Below are 14,209 nucleotides of genomic sequence, written 5' to 3' on the forward strand. Positions count from 1 at the left end.
TCCTGAAATCCTTTCTTCTTCTTTCCAAAAGTTGGACACTTTCATTCTGTTAGTTTCGTTTATACACTCTTCCCTAAATGGCCGAATCGCCGGTTACTCCGGTGTCAGACTTCTCGTCTACAGCCCCGGGTATATTTCAGAAACTGGGAATAATTCAACAGTCTAGAATGGTGCAGAAAACAAACAAACAAAAAACCATCCAACAACTGATAACAAAACATCTCCAGCATGTGGCAGAAGAGGAGATTTACAGCATGAAATGTGCAAAAGAAATGAGGAGATCCAAATCTGCTCTATGCTGCAAGGCTCGATGCTCGGACCTCCTTCTGTTCTCCCTCTGACATATTCTCTCATTGTGGTCGTATCGTCACCTGGGTTGTTTTTTTTACCACTACAATGCTAAAGACGTTCAACACATCCAGTCCTGTCCTCCATCAGTCTACATCACAGGAATACTGCATTGTCATGTTATCCACATATGGCAAGATCTCTCTCGACCAACATTTCATATTCTGACCACGCAGCCTTAAGGCAGTTATAGACATCCACCATAACCTAATCGTGCAGGTTTCTCTTCTCTGGCAGCGGGAGGATCTGGCCTTTCTTGTCCACAAAGATTACTTGTACTAGTACTAATACTGGGGCTGAAGATAGAAGAAAGACATGCATCAAGACTTTCCAGTATTTAAATACACATCCTCGACTGTCCAAAACAGCGCCTACAGAGCACATCTTTAACACCCCTGTTGACATAATTGCTACTTTAACAGGAAGTCACGCCAAGACAAATAGAGTGGTTCCTCCAGAGTTAAATCAACCTCACAGACTTGACGGTCAGTACCATGGATGTTCAACGAATGATTGACGCCAATTCCTCCATTTCTCTCTAAACAGCAGCAACTTCGGCTAGGCGAATGAAGGAGTCTCTCACCTCCAACACTCGGCTTCAGAAGGCATTTGGTTCGCCATTACATTTGTCATGTTTAACACTAAACTTACTGATGTTGACGTTGTTCTTTGAACAATTTGTTTTTAGACTCAACTCCCCTACGGCTATTTGCGACGCAGCTCGTTCAAGCGGGTTACAAATCCGAGGTAAAGAAGAAAGCTGATTGGATCAGAAAGCGCCCAAAGGCTTGCGAGAGACAGGACGAAAGAAGAATAGATTGAATCGGACATAAAATCACCCTTAAGAATTCTGCACATCCAACAGAATTTTTTTCCCTGTCCATCGGGTTGGACTGATTGTAAAAGCGGAACGAGCGAGAGTGCCGTGCTGAAACCCAAGCCGATCGGGAAAGCCCGTCCAAAAGAACATAATAAAATCAACCGATATATACAGCCAGAGCTTTAGAACTAAAGAGTACATACCTTAACTTATGAAAAGGCCATTTCAGAACATCATACTAGAACAATAAAAGTAAAAAGAAAAAAAAACTAAAGAAACAGCAGGATATTAAATAAAATAAAAAAAATGTCGGATCAAACTTTCATAACAGAGAAAATATGTATCCACTCTTCCCTTTAATACAATGGTTTAAGCTCATATATTTGCAATATTCCAAGGTGCTTAAAGCAAAGCGTTTCATCGCACAGAGATCCTTCAAACAGCCTTAGCAGAGACAAAACCGGCATACGAAACATGGTGAAGAAATTCAGAAAAAGAAGAGCAAAGCAGCAAGAGCTTTTGTCTCCTTCCCAAGCCAAGCCAAGCCACCTACTTGACACTGTACCATCACCACTATGAGATAAGCACAAACACACACACACACGTACGGCTCAAGGCGATCTTGCATTATTGCATTCGAAACTGCATCAAGCTTACCTTCTCTTCCCTGATTGGCTGCTTCCAGGACTCCTGGAGAGAGCTTCAATGGACAAGGGACCCTGCGCCAAGGGCTGGGAGACGGCAGACACTCCGGGCCACGCAGGCTGGACATGCTGTTCCGGAAAAAGGAAAGCGCACAAAGGACAACCAAATGATTCTGAATGGTTGGAGATTTATTCCACACGGATATGTCCAAACTCTTTATGCTCCAAACAGTCTCCTGGAGTGTCATTGATCATGGAACGGCCTGCCCAATCAACGCACCTAAATCCTATTGAACCGCTCTGGGATGAAGTGGATCACGTTCAGAAAGAAGTTATAAAAGAAGCATCGGAAAGCAATTCAGCTGAACCTTTGCTAAAACTCACTGTCTGGATATCAAGAGTGTGTAAAGCTGTTATTTATGCTAAGGGAGGATTTTTCATTGACAAATCTCTACATTGACCTATTTGTTGGGTCAAATTGAATCTTCATACAGTTTAAAGACCGAATTTGTTGCATAGAAACAAAAGAGAGATGCCTGTGTCTCTCAGAAAACAAGTCAGGCATACAAACGTTGAATCTACAGAGCTGAGACTCAGTGAGGGATCAAAACTATTCCGAGAAAAAAAAACTTGCACAAACACTGAACACACTGGGATACAAAAAAGTACCCTGTTTACTAAACACAAAAAAAAGTCACTTCACGTATTACACTCGTGCACTTGAGGTATGCGTTAGATAACATTTCAAAGAAAAACACAAATCAGCTATGGGTTGCCAGATTGTACACATTTTGTCCAAAACGTAAAACTATTGTGCAAAAAAAAAAAGGGGAGAGGGGATCTAGTTTCATCTGGCAACACCAACAATTATATAAGAGTGTAAAGAACAACACACAGTAGAACAAGCAGGATGCTGTGTATAGTATGAAAAGCAATTTGGTCAAAGTAAAGATTTAATACCTTCGTCTCCTGACTGGGGTTTACTCCATTATTCTGGTTCCTGGAGAAAGGGGAGATAAAACATTACTCGTGTTATTTTGAGACGAATGATGAGACGTTTTATGAGCTGGCGATGAGTGCTTGAGACCGACCTTGCGATCGGGTAATGCGATAGCACCCGTACACACACTCCCCTGTCTGAGTCATTTGCAAAGATAACACACTTTTTTTACCCTTATCGCCAGAGCGGTCACATTTCTGTATTCATCGTCATTGAGATCTCGACGGAAGGCAAAACGTCCTGTACTTTTTGTCCTTCTAAGATGAGAGTTCTACTGTTCGCTCAATGACTCACCAAACAGCGTTTAGCGAATAACACAAAAAGTGCACCAAGTGTTGGGACACCTGACTTTTCCAGCCATTTGTGGTTCTTTCCCAAACTGTTACCACAAAGTTAAAGGCAGACATAAAGGATGTCCATGAATACGGTAGAATAACGTTTTCTAGGAGACGTGACACCTGAACGTCCATGAACGTATTCTTTACAAGGGTTGGAGTAGGAGATCTTCAGCGGCCTGCTACAGAGCTCTGACCTTCACCGTATTGAAAATCTTTAGGATGAATGCTGACTGCATCTCAGGCCTCCTCACCTCACCTTCATCAGTACCTGACTTCACTAATCCCCTTGTGGCTGATGATCCCAAATGTCCACAAGCACACTCCATAATCTAGAACATCTTCCTGAAGAAATGGAGGTTATTATAACGGCAAGTTATAGTCAGTAGAATAGTAAAACAGGGCTTAGTGAGGATTCAAACCATTAGAAGAAACGATCTGCTCGGTATGAGCTCATGCTTGAGGAATGCGAAGGTTGCAGAGAAGTTTCCTCAACTGCTCGTGCTTGGGGTAAATATACCAACACTTTAACTCTCACACCAAAGGTCTTCTGTTACAAATGCTTTTATATTATACACCTCAAAAAAAATGAAAGAGAGACTACATGTGCAGGCTCTCGCCCGCTCTCTCTCACACACACACACACACACCACAATACTTAAATACTATGTTTATTTTTTCCCCCCAATTGACCTCAGCTGAACCGACTAAACCCCTGCAATGTGATAATACATTCTAAAGCAAACATCTCATAATGAAGTCCTGCAGCCACACACACACACACACACACACACACACACACACACACACACACACACACACACACACACACACACACACACGCCTATGATTTATCACAGCTGATCACCACAAAAATACTTACTCTAGGGATTTGGGAACAAATGGACCTTTAAAAAAAAAAAGGAAAGAAAGAACAAAATCAACATTATACAATATAAACATTTTGGGCAAAATCTTCCAAAAATCGAAGCTTCTCGATTTGAACCTCTGTTCTGCATAGTTCTTCTGGAGTAGCGACGGCTGGGACGTCTCTCGAAAGTAGCCGAGCGCCGAGCTTTGCTAGATTTCGTGGTCTGGTATTCTGTCTTTCCGCTGCCAAACGACAACAAAAAGCTCATTAGTAGCAAACACAAACGATACACAACGAGTGAATATATTTATTAGGTTCGGGCAAATACATAGAAATATAGAATGAAGGGAGCGAGGAGAGACAAGGAAGTAAAAACAGTTCTCCCAGTGAGAGGTTAACTGGAGCATGTCAAAGCGTTGGCGGCTGGAGATAAGATTCCACAGACAAAAACACAGACATGTGGGTCTGGGGAAAAAAAATTAAATAAATGGCTCATCCCACAGATAAAGAAATGAACTTAGATCCTTATATTATATACTGTATATATCAGAGATGCTGGCAGAGACACAACTAAGAACTGCAACGGAAATGGAACGAGCAGTCATGTGCTGGAAAACGACTCCAGTACCTGTATCTAAAACGGGAGCCCATGCGAATGAACGCTGATTGGGAGGAGCCTTTCTGGACGGGGCCACGCAGCCTGAAGAAAGCATGATGCTCCACTGCACACTTCCACAAGTGCTTACAGGCCTTGGGGTGGTCCATGCGAAATACGAATGTGTGCTCCTGCTCTTTGCCCTGTAAGAAAGAAAGAGACCAAAAAATTAAAAAAATTATAAAATAACAAAAAAAAAAAATAAATAAAAAACCCCAATAAAAAACCCCAATAAAAAACCCCAATAAAATACAAAACCCTAAAAAAAAAAACTAAAATAAAATAAAAAAAAAAAAAATTTAAATTTTTTTTTTAAAAAACCCAATAAAAAAAAACAATTAAAAAAAACCAACAACAATAAAAAAAAATATTAATAATAAAAATAATTTAAAAAGTCAGTGCTGTTTCATAGTAAAAATAAAAATTTTTAGTCGATAAAACTTAAATTTTCCTTTTTTTTCTTTACTTCTGAACTTTTTTTTTTGTATATTTCATAACATACTCAGTAAAGGCATGAGCTACACTATAAGGACGAAGTTCTTTCGCAAACTAATCCCACATAGATGGAGGCACATGATTGTATAGGACGTCTCTGGATTCGTTAGCAACCTTTTTTGAGATGATTTGAAGTGCTGACCACCCCACAGGTCTCCTCACCCCACACCAGCCCTTGTGGCCGAATGAGGATAAATCAGCGCAAAACATAGCGGAACGCCTTAAGAAAAGTGAAGGCAACATAACAATATAACAGCAAATGAGAACTAAATGGGATGGAAAGCACATGATGTCCCCAAATGTTTGTACATATAGTTAAGTAAATCATCTTTCAATCTTTGCACACCTGGAAGTGCACAGCTGTATAGAATGTATTTGCATGAAGATTTCTGACCTCGAAACCACTGAACACCTTTGGGATAAAGTGTATTAACCCGACTGTTGTAGAGAGAGAAAATGACGAGAGATGAAGAGAAGAAGACGGACGCCACTTCCTAAGAAACTGCGATGATGTCATTGGGTCTATTATTCATTAGAGTAAAGTTTTGTAGTCGGTGTCTGGTAAACATTTGGATACACCACTTCTTGTGTGTGTTCCTTTTGGCACTAATTTAAATTTGGACAGTGTACGAGTGGAACAATGTTCTGTAGACGGTCGAGTCGAGACCGTTTTTTGGAGCAGGAAGGTTCCCTGATCATCTTTTGGTCTCACATTACCGGAGCTTAAATCACAATGGGCCGAGTTAAAGCAGTCGGTTTGGGTGTGCGATAGAGAGTCTCTCGGGACCCGTGTGGTGACGGACAGCTCTTTATGTTCACTGCTTTAGAGAGAGCTAAGTGCTCCAGATGCCAGACATGCCTCAGGGAGGGCAGTGTTTAATTAACTCCTGATGGAAATGAGCCAACATCAGTCAGGCATCTATCCACTAAGGAGCAGGGATGCAACCCTACGCACACACACACATATATATTATATATACGCACAAAAAACAGCAACCCATGGGATATACTGTATATCATTAATACGCTAAGCAAAAATGATGGCTGTAGTCTTTACATGCGATTTCACCGCACCTACAATCAAAGCAACCGGACACGGAACCGGTATGGATTCCGAAGAACGAGCCTCATTTGAAATTCTTTCTTCTATATCCCAGCAATGTTAGGAAACTGGGGTCAGAGCCATGATACAGCGCCCCCTGGATCACAGAGAGATAAGGGCCTTGCTCAAGGGCCCCAAATGGGGGCAGATTGGAGATACCGGGACTTGAACCTCAAACATTCCGATCGGAAACCCAAAACCACCTCGTAAAAGGAGGATATTTCGACTAACTTGAACTAAAATATTATATATAATATCTCTGTTTACTTCCTAATGTTGATCGACAGCACAGGAAGCCATGAAAACTCTCCCTAAGCAGATCTGCATTTTATCATGTGAGGGAGTGGAACGTGATAAAGCGGACAGCGCGTAGGTAAGAGCGGCCCGGAATTACGCACGACCAACGGTTAAACTCGAAGACCTGGCAACCGTGCCAGGCAGACAGGATAAATGGGAGTGTGTTTCTAAAGGCTGTAAAAGGAACATGAAGTTCTGTTTTTCTGGTGTTCTGAATTACCTGTTCATCGTCTTCCACCACAACCAGGGTCAGCTTGCTCTTTTTAAAGTCTAACCGTGTGATTTTGGGCCTGAATGAGATGAGAGGAAACAAATGCACACAAATACATTAAATGCTTGAATAAATGCAGATCTGACTAAACCATATTATACTGTCATCTTACCAAAAGAACAGGCCGATCTTGGTTTCACCCTCAAACACGAGCACTCCGGTGGGGGTCAGTCCCAAACTGTACTCATTTCCATCTCTGGCCTGAAAATAAAATGCTTAAACACTTAAAATTGAGTTTTTCTTTTTTTTTTTTGGCGTTTCCATACCACACGTCTGCATCATGCTCACCTTAACCATGTGCATGTCAACCCCATACATCTCCAGCCACTTGGCCTTGTTCAGGTAGTTTATCTCAGCCTGCGCAGGCATCTGGCCCCTGCAAGATAACGAGACCCAGTAAAGGAATTTTGTCGCTTATCTACAGACTCACAAAGGCTTTCTGACCTGACTGACCATCTGACACGGTCGGAAATGATAGCAAAATCATGTCCTTTTGGAAGAAAGCATCTGAAAAGGATACTATAACTCAACATCTTCACATCTCAACACCATGTTCTCGGATTTGAAAGGAAACCAGCTTTGACACTCATGAACAGACACCGCTAGAAGGGGTTCAGCTCTAATAGGCAACCCGAACGTGTTTACTGATGCATTTTACACATCGGCGCCTTACACACAACGTTTCACCAGAGGATTGAATTGATAAGAGAACACAACAAGCGCACTATATGGCTAGGAAGTTGCTAGCAGCTAACATTTGCGATATGAATTCAAGATTTTTGATTTGTCACAAACATAGTGACATGCAGGACGCATTTCTTGAATCCATAGAACTAGCGCTACTGCGTTTTATATATAGCGTTGAGAATTTCTCTTAAAAGAAGAAAAATTCTTGCAAATCCACATAGGAGTGAATGAATGAAGGATGGAAGGAATAAAGTATGCTGAAAAGTAGAACAGTTGAGTAGATAATATCGTAAGAAAAATCAATATTAAATGTAAAAAATAAAATTAAATAAATAAATAAAATTAAATAATAAACCCACACTTACATATTTTTACCCAAATGGGGGTCTGACAAATATAAACTATTAAATTTTTTTTTTTATGTTTCATTTTATTTACGCAATTTATTTTGCGCAAATTTAAAAGCTTACTTAAAAAAAAAAAAATTTTATTTATTTAATTTTTCTCAAATATTATAACATTATTTAACCAACCAGGCATTTTATTTAAAATTGTATAAAAAAATCGGAACTATTAAAATATTGATGATTACAAGTATTAATAAACACAAACTTAAAAAAAAAAAAAAAAAAAAAGAGTATACATTTAAGTTAAATTCAATTAAATTCGAGCGGTTTTATGTTTCCAGCTAACCGAAATTTAAAAGGACCGTGAAAAAACCGGGGACCGCAAATTTTCGGTTCTGTCCACACAAGAATAAATGACGACGACAATTCCTTATATTTGACCAGTATTAAAACAATTCAATTTAGTACCTTGTTTATAATTAATTCTAGTCAGTAATGATTATTTCCTCAATTAGTTTAATTGTGTCCTTTTAAACCAGTGGTTGAAACGTATGTTGCGTACAGAAAATAACGGCACAACCGGTAGCATCCAACATCCACACCTGGTGCAGATTTACACACTTCTGCATTGGAACTCACAGGGTTTAACTGTTCCCCAGGAGAGCAGGCAGGACGATACAGGTATAATCCGAAGAGATAAAGGACGTCAGTTAACTTCCTTATCTGCTTCCCATTTCCTGTCAGGATGCCCAATATATATTTTTTGGTCCACACAGTGAACCCTGCCACAGTTACCTGCACTCTTTCCAGGCGTTGTAGGTGGCCATCTCCATCTCTTCCGTCTGCTCTGGTGCAAAGCGGAACTCTGACACCAGGTCGAGGCCGTGTTCTGCGGGGTCGCAGTCGCCCAACTCGGCTGAAAGCAGTCGAGAGGTCAAAGGTTTTTTAACAACAAAATGTAACAATTTTAAACAACAAAAATATTAAATCCTCAAAAATAAATTGACTAATGAATGGAATTTAGTTAAAATATATTTATTAAAAGTGTAGTAGTTATAATGTAGAAGCAATAAAGTATAGGATTTGCATTTTTCTACAGGGGGATACATTTTTTTCCCCAAAAAATCCTAGAATAAGGAGTGATTTTGGACAGCCATAGTACAGTACGCGAATGTGTCCATGTCCTGGATGAGGGTTGGGGTCTGGATTAGGGGGCCCCCCCTCCTCCCAACCCTGCTCCAACAAGTTGGCGAACAAAGAAAGAAATGGCGAACGAGAACGAAAGATGGAGATAGGAAATGCAAATTTCACCCCGTATTGAGAACGCCCCATTCTTCAAGTGTAAAACTGCTGACTCACTTCAAGACATTCCTCAGTGGAGTCTTGCTGCCCTGGTTCAGCAGTTAATCCTTGGTAATGACACGTCTACCCTGCTGGAGTCGACAAATGAGCAATATGGGCTTCGTTGTGTGTCCGGCGTCCCGCCAGACAGCAAAGGCAAAGCGTTTCAGAGCGAGGGAAAGCCGAGGGTCTGTCGAATTCGCTCGACACTGTACACAGCTCCTACACCGCATATTAAAGAGGATTATAGAAGCCACGTGCTCTGTTCCCACGTAGATCGCACGCTTGGGTGCTGCATGAAATGATTAAAATCTATGCTGCTTGTTTCTTTATCCAATCTAACTGCAATTCGGTCACTCGGACGCATTTACAACCTTTGATTGGATGGTCAGAGCACACGCTAAGTCAGACTCTGAGCTGCACAAGCTCAAATCTATCAGTGTGGATTAAGTATCTGTTCTTTCATTCCAAGATGGCTGCCAAAGGAGGAGAAACTGATTTAGTTGTAGATATACAATAATCCCCCCTGCGAGAGGTGAAAATCCACAAAGTGGCAACCTAATATGTATACAGTACAGAATATCTGTATATCTCAAGGCTTTACTTTGAATGATGAAGATGATGATGAATTAAGTGTGCAGTACTAATGATGATGGAGGATTAAATCAATGTTCTGCATACCCAAGAAGAGCATTACAAGTCTTCTGAATTTCTTAGGCTAGAAAATGTTTATTTTACCGCAAAAATAATGAAAATAACTAACAAAATTCAGTGAAACCGCGAAACCTGAACCGCGACGTGGCGAAAAATTACTGTACCAACACAACCATTTACAAGACGGATTTTTTTTAAGAAAAGCCGGACATGAATGCACGGAAAACGCAGTCGCTAGAGATGTTTTGAGATGCTTGTGCTAGAGATGATGGTGCAGCTGTGGCTGCAGTGAAACGAGACTTTGTGTTCATTTGGTTTCTTGTTTTAGTCACGCCATTCGTTTTCACTGTATGAGATTCCTGTCTGTGATGCGGCGCTCTGTTATACTGCGTTTCTGTATAAAATTGATGGTTTCTATAGCCAGGGCATGATAATGATCGTATTAAGAGTTGGATTGATTCAGGTGGGACACCACTGAAGGCCTTGGTGTGAAATGCAAAAAAGGAAATCTTTGAGAACTAACAATGCAGAAAAGTTTGTGTACTTCATTACCCTGATTTTTTTTTTTTGTGAAAATGCCACACATTCGGATTCTTACGTTCCTCAGCGAAAGGAATTCAGAGTTTCCTGGCTGAACTTACCCTGCAGAGAGAAGGCTGCCAGCTCCACGGCCGTATCGAAGGGGCAGTCTAACCTAGGTTTAATCAGGACACGGGGTTCATTAGCTCTATTCAGTACATTTTTTTAACATGCATCAACAAAATCAACACGTTTTATGAGGTCGGTCGGTCAGTCCGGCTCACGTGATCCAATAATTGTAAAGATGGTTGTTTGAATGCTCTGAACTTTTCTGTTCAGGTGAGAGATTAGTACTGTGTATTTGCGATTGAAAGTCTTATGATGGCCATCTTTGTTTCATGGTACTCATTTAATTTTGCTTACACTGTACACTTTTTTGGATAAACTGTTATTGGCAACGTCAATATTTCCCCTTACGACAATTTTAGCTTTAAAAAAATCTAATCTCTAGATCAGCGGTCTCCAACGTTTTTTGCACCACGGACCGGTTTAATGTCAGACAATATTTTTACGGCCTTTAAGGTGTGGCAGATAAATACAACAAAATAAAATGATACCACCGGCACAAAACTGGTTTTATTTATGGATGGAGAGAGGAAGGAAATGGATGGATGGATGGATGGATGGATGGATGGATGGATGGATGGATGGATGGATGGATGGATGGATGGATGGATGGATGGATGGATGGATGGATGGATGGATGGAAGGAAAAAGGTGGATGGATGGATGGGTGGATGGATGGAAGAAAGGAAGGGGATGGATGAAATGAAGGAGGGACGGAAGGAAGGAAGAAAAGATGGATGGATGGATGGATGGATGGATGGATGGATGGATGGATGGATAGAAGGAAGAAATGGATGGATAGATGGATAAATGGATGGATGGATGGATGGATGGATGGATGGGTGGATAGAAGGGATGGATGGATGGAAGAAAGGAAGGGATGGATGGATGAATGGATGGAAGGAAGAAAGGAAGGAAGGAAGGAAGAAAGGAAGGAAGGAAGGAAGGAAGAAAAGATGGATGGATGGAAGGAAGAAAGGAGATGGATGCAGGGAGGATGGATGGATGGATGGATGGATTGATAGAAGGAAGGAAATGGATGGAAAGATGGATGGATGGATGGATGGAGATGGATGGGTGGATAGAAGGGGATGGATGGATGGAAGAAAGGAAGGGGATGGATGGATGGATGGGGATGGATGGAAGAAAGGAACGAGATGGATGGATGGATGGATAGAAGGAAGGAAATGGATGGATAGATGGATGGATGGATGGATGGATGGATGGGTGGATAGAAGGGGATGGATGGATGGAAGAAAGGAAGGGGATGGATGGATGAATGGATGGAAGGAAGAAAGGAAGGAAGGAAGGAAGGAAGAAAGGAAGGAAGGAAGATTGGATGGATGGAAGTATGGAAGGAAGGAATCTAATTTTCCAAAAGAAAACATCGTTCAATATCAGATAATAAATCAAACGGAAATAATGTAAGTGATGTATTCTCTCTGTGCGGCCCGGTACCAATTGACCCACGGACCGGGGGTTGAGGACCACTGCTCTAGAGCAGAAATGGAAACACATTCTTGTTTCTTAGATTTAGAACTTTAGTCCTAAAATAATGCTAAACATTGCTTAAAGTTCCACAACTGCAGTCATTTTATACCAGGAATTGTTGAAGACTCCGTATTAATTTATAGAAGGTAATTATGTAAGTAGAACGTGCAGGTAGAATATTTCAAGATTGATTTTGTTTGGTTTGGAAGTTTTGTAAATTTCCCTCCATTGCAAGTTATATATCATTAGAATGAGACCAGGTATGGAAGCCCAAAGTAAGATGGATAACTATATTTTCGTTCTATAAGGACAAAATGAGGACACCGGAATTTTCCATAGTTCTTCTCCAAACTGTTCTCCAAATGCGGTTCCTAAACGCCTGCTAAAACTGACATACTGATTTTATCAAAACGTGCACAATATATACAACAAGCGACTGAAGGCAGGGATCTGAATATTGCAGTGAAGTGTGAAGGCTGCTGCTTACTTGCCACTAAGGATGTCCTGCTTCAACTGCAGCACGAACAGGTATCTGTGAGAGAAGGTCACACATGGTCAGATGTTAAATCTTTAACGCTTCAACAGATACTGATGTTTTAAAAGACTAAAGTACAAAAGTTAAAGTTGTAAAAGTTAAAGTACAGACTAGTGATAGATTAAAAAAAATAAAAGGTTGAAAATGACACAATGAAAAGAATGTGACCAAATAAATTCTAACTAAAGTTACAAGTCTGGTTTGAAAATGTGGGAATAAGTTAAAAAAGCGAAACAGAAACACACCGTGTTAACTCCTCGTGCAGGTTGTTGGGCTCTGAGGAATAAAACTTAACTCGCATGTGAAGGCAATACGGAGGACCAACTGCAGAACAGACAACACACAGAAATCCAGTCAGAAGCAGGACTAAAAATTGTCTCTTTTTCTTTTACAATTATTTACACAATTTAACTGCAATTGAAGACTTCTACTTAAACCTTTTACTTTAAAGTGAAAGCTATGAAAGAATGGAGGGAAGGAAGGAAGGAAGAAAGAAAGAAAGAAAGAAAAGAAAAAAAGAAAGAACAGAATGGAGGAAGGAAGGAAGAAAGGAAGGAAGGAAGAAAGGAAGGAAGGAAGAAAGGAAGGAAGGAAGAAAGGAAGGAAGGAAGAAAGGAAGGAAGGAAGAACAGAATGGAGGAAGGAAGGAAGGAAGGAAGGAAGGAAGAACAGAATGAAAGATAGAACAGAATGGAGGGAAGGAAGGAAGGAAGTAAGACCAGAATGGAGGAGAAAAGAAAGAAAGAAAAAATGGAGGGAAGGAAGGAAGAACGAAAGAACGAAAGAAAGAAAGAAAGAAAGAAAGAAAGAAAGAAGAAAGAAAAAAGCAATAAAAGAAAAAGAAAAGAAAAAAGAAAGAAGGAAAGAACAGAATGGAGGGAAGGAAGGAAGGAAGGAAGGAAGAATGAAAGAACAGAATGGAGGGAGGAAAGAAAGAAAGAAAGTAAAAGAAAAAGAAAGAACAGAATGGAGGAAAGAACGAAAGAAAGAAAGAAAGAAAGAAAGAAAGAAAGAAAGAAAGAAAGAAAAAAGCAATAAAAGAAAAAGAAAAAAAGAAAGAAGGAAAGAACAGAATGGAGGGAAGGAAGAAAGAAAGAAAGTAAAAGAAAAAGAAAAGAAAGAAAGTAAAAGAAAAAGAAAGAACAGAATGGAGGGAAGGAAGGAAGAAAGGAAGGAAGGAAGGAAGGAAGGAAGGAAGAAAGAACAGAACTGAGGGAGGAAAGAAAGAAAGAAAGAAAGAAAGAAAGTAAAAGTAAAAGAAAGAAAGAACAGAATGGAGGGAAGGAAATAAGGAAGGAAGAACAGAATGGAGGGAGGAAAGAAAGAAAGAAAGAAAGAAAGAAAGAAAGAAAGAAAGAAAGAAAGAAAGAGCAATGAAAAAAAGAAAGAATGAAAAAAAGGATAATCAAGCACACGGAGCAAAAGCCTGAGTACGGTGCATCTGGAAAATATTCACAGCGCTTCACTTTTTCCACATTTTGCTACAGGTTTATTCCAAAATAGATCCAATTTATTCTTTTCCTTGAAATTCATCAATGAAAAATTTTGTTTGAAATCTTTGCAAATTTATAAAAAAAATTAAAGAAAAACATAAATATTCAGAACCTTTGCCATGACACTCAATATGGAGCTCAGGTGCATCCTGTTTTCACTGATCATCCTTGAGATGTT

At 40.1% G+C, this 14,209-nt stretch overlaps 1 protein-coding gene across 3 annotated transcripts in view; it reads right to left on the reverse strand.

Moving 5' to 3' along the window:
• Window positions 1-14,209, reverse strand: part of epb41l5 (erythrocyte membrane protein band 4.1 like 5) — a 41,604-nt gene that overhangs the window by 13,909 nt on the left and 13,486 nt on the right. For all 3 annotated transcript variants that reach the window (XM_046843491.1, XM_046843482.1, XM_046843475.1), the window contains exons 5-16: window positions 12,784-12,862; window positions 12,491-12,535; window positions 10,509-10,561; window positions 8,668-8,788; window positions 7,127-7,214; window positions 6,951-7,039; window positions 6,788-6,857; window positions 4,647-4,816; window positions 4,154-4,260; window positions 4,031-4,055; window positions 2,773-2,812; window positions 1,826-1,941 (exon numbers count right to left, since the gene is read on the reverse strand). In XM_046843491.1, the coding sequence (XP_046699447.1) occupies window positions 1,826-1,941; window positions 2,773-2,812; window positions 4,031-4,055; window positions 4,154-4,260; window positions 4,647-4,816; window positions 6,788-6,857; window positions 6,951-7,039; window positions 7,127-7,214; window positions 8,668-8,788; window positions 10,509-10,561; window positions 12,491-12,535; window positions 12,784-12,862 (1,003 nt within the window). The remainder of the gene's footprint in view (window positions 1-1,825; window positions 1,942-2,772; window positions 2,813-4,030; window positions 4,056-4,153; window positions 4,261-4,646; window positions 4,817-6,787; window positions 6,858-6,950; window positions 7,040-7,126; window positions 7,215-8,667; window positions 8,789-10,508; window positions 10,562-12,490; window positions 12,536-12,783; window positions 12,863-14,209) is intronic.

The sequence above is a fragment of the Silurus meridionalis genome, chromosome 3 (assembly GCF_014805685.1).
Source record: "Silurus meridionalis isolate SWU-2019-XX chromosome 3, ASM1480568v1, whole genome shotgun sequence".
Taxonomy (NCBI): domain Eukaryota; kingdom Metazoa; phylum Chordata; class Actinopteri; order Siluriformes; family Siluridae; genus Silurus; species Silurus meridionalis.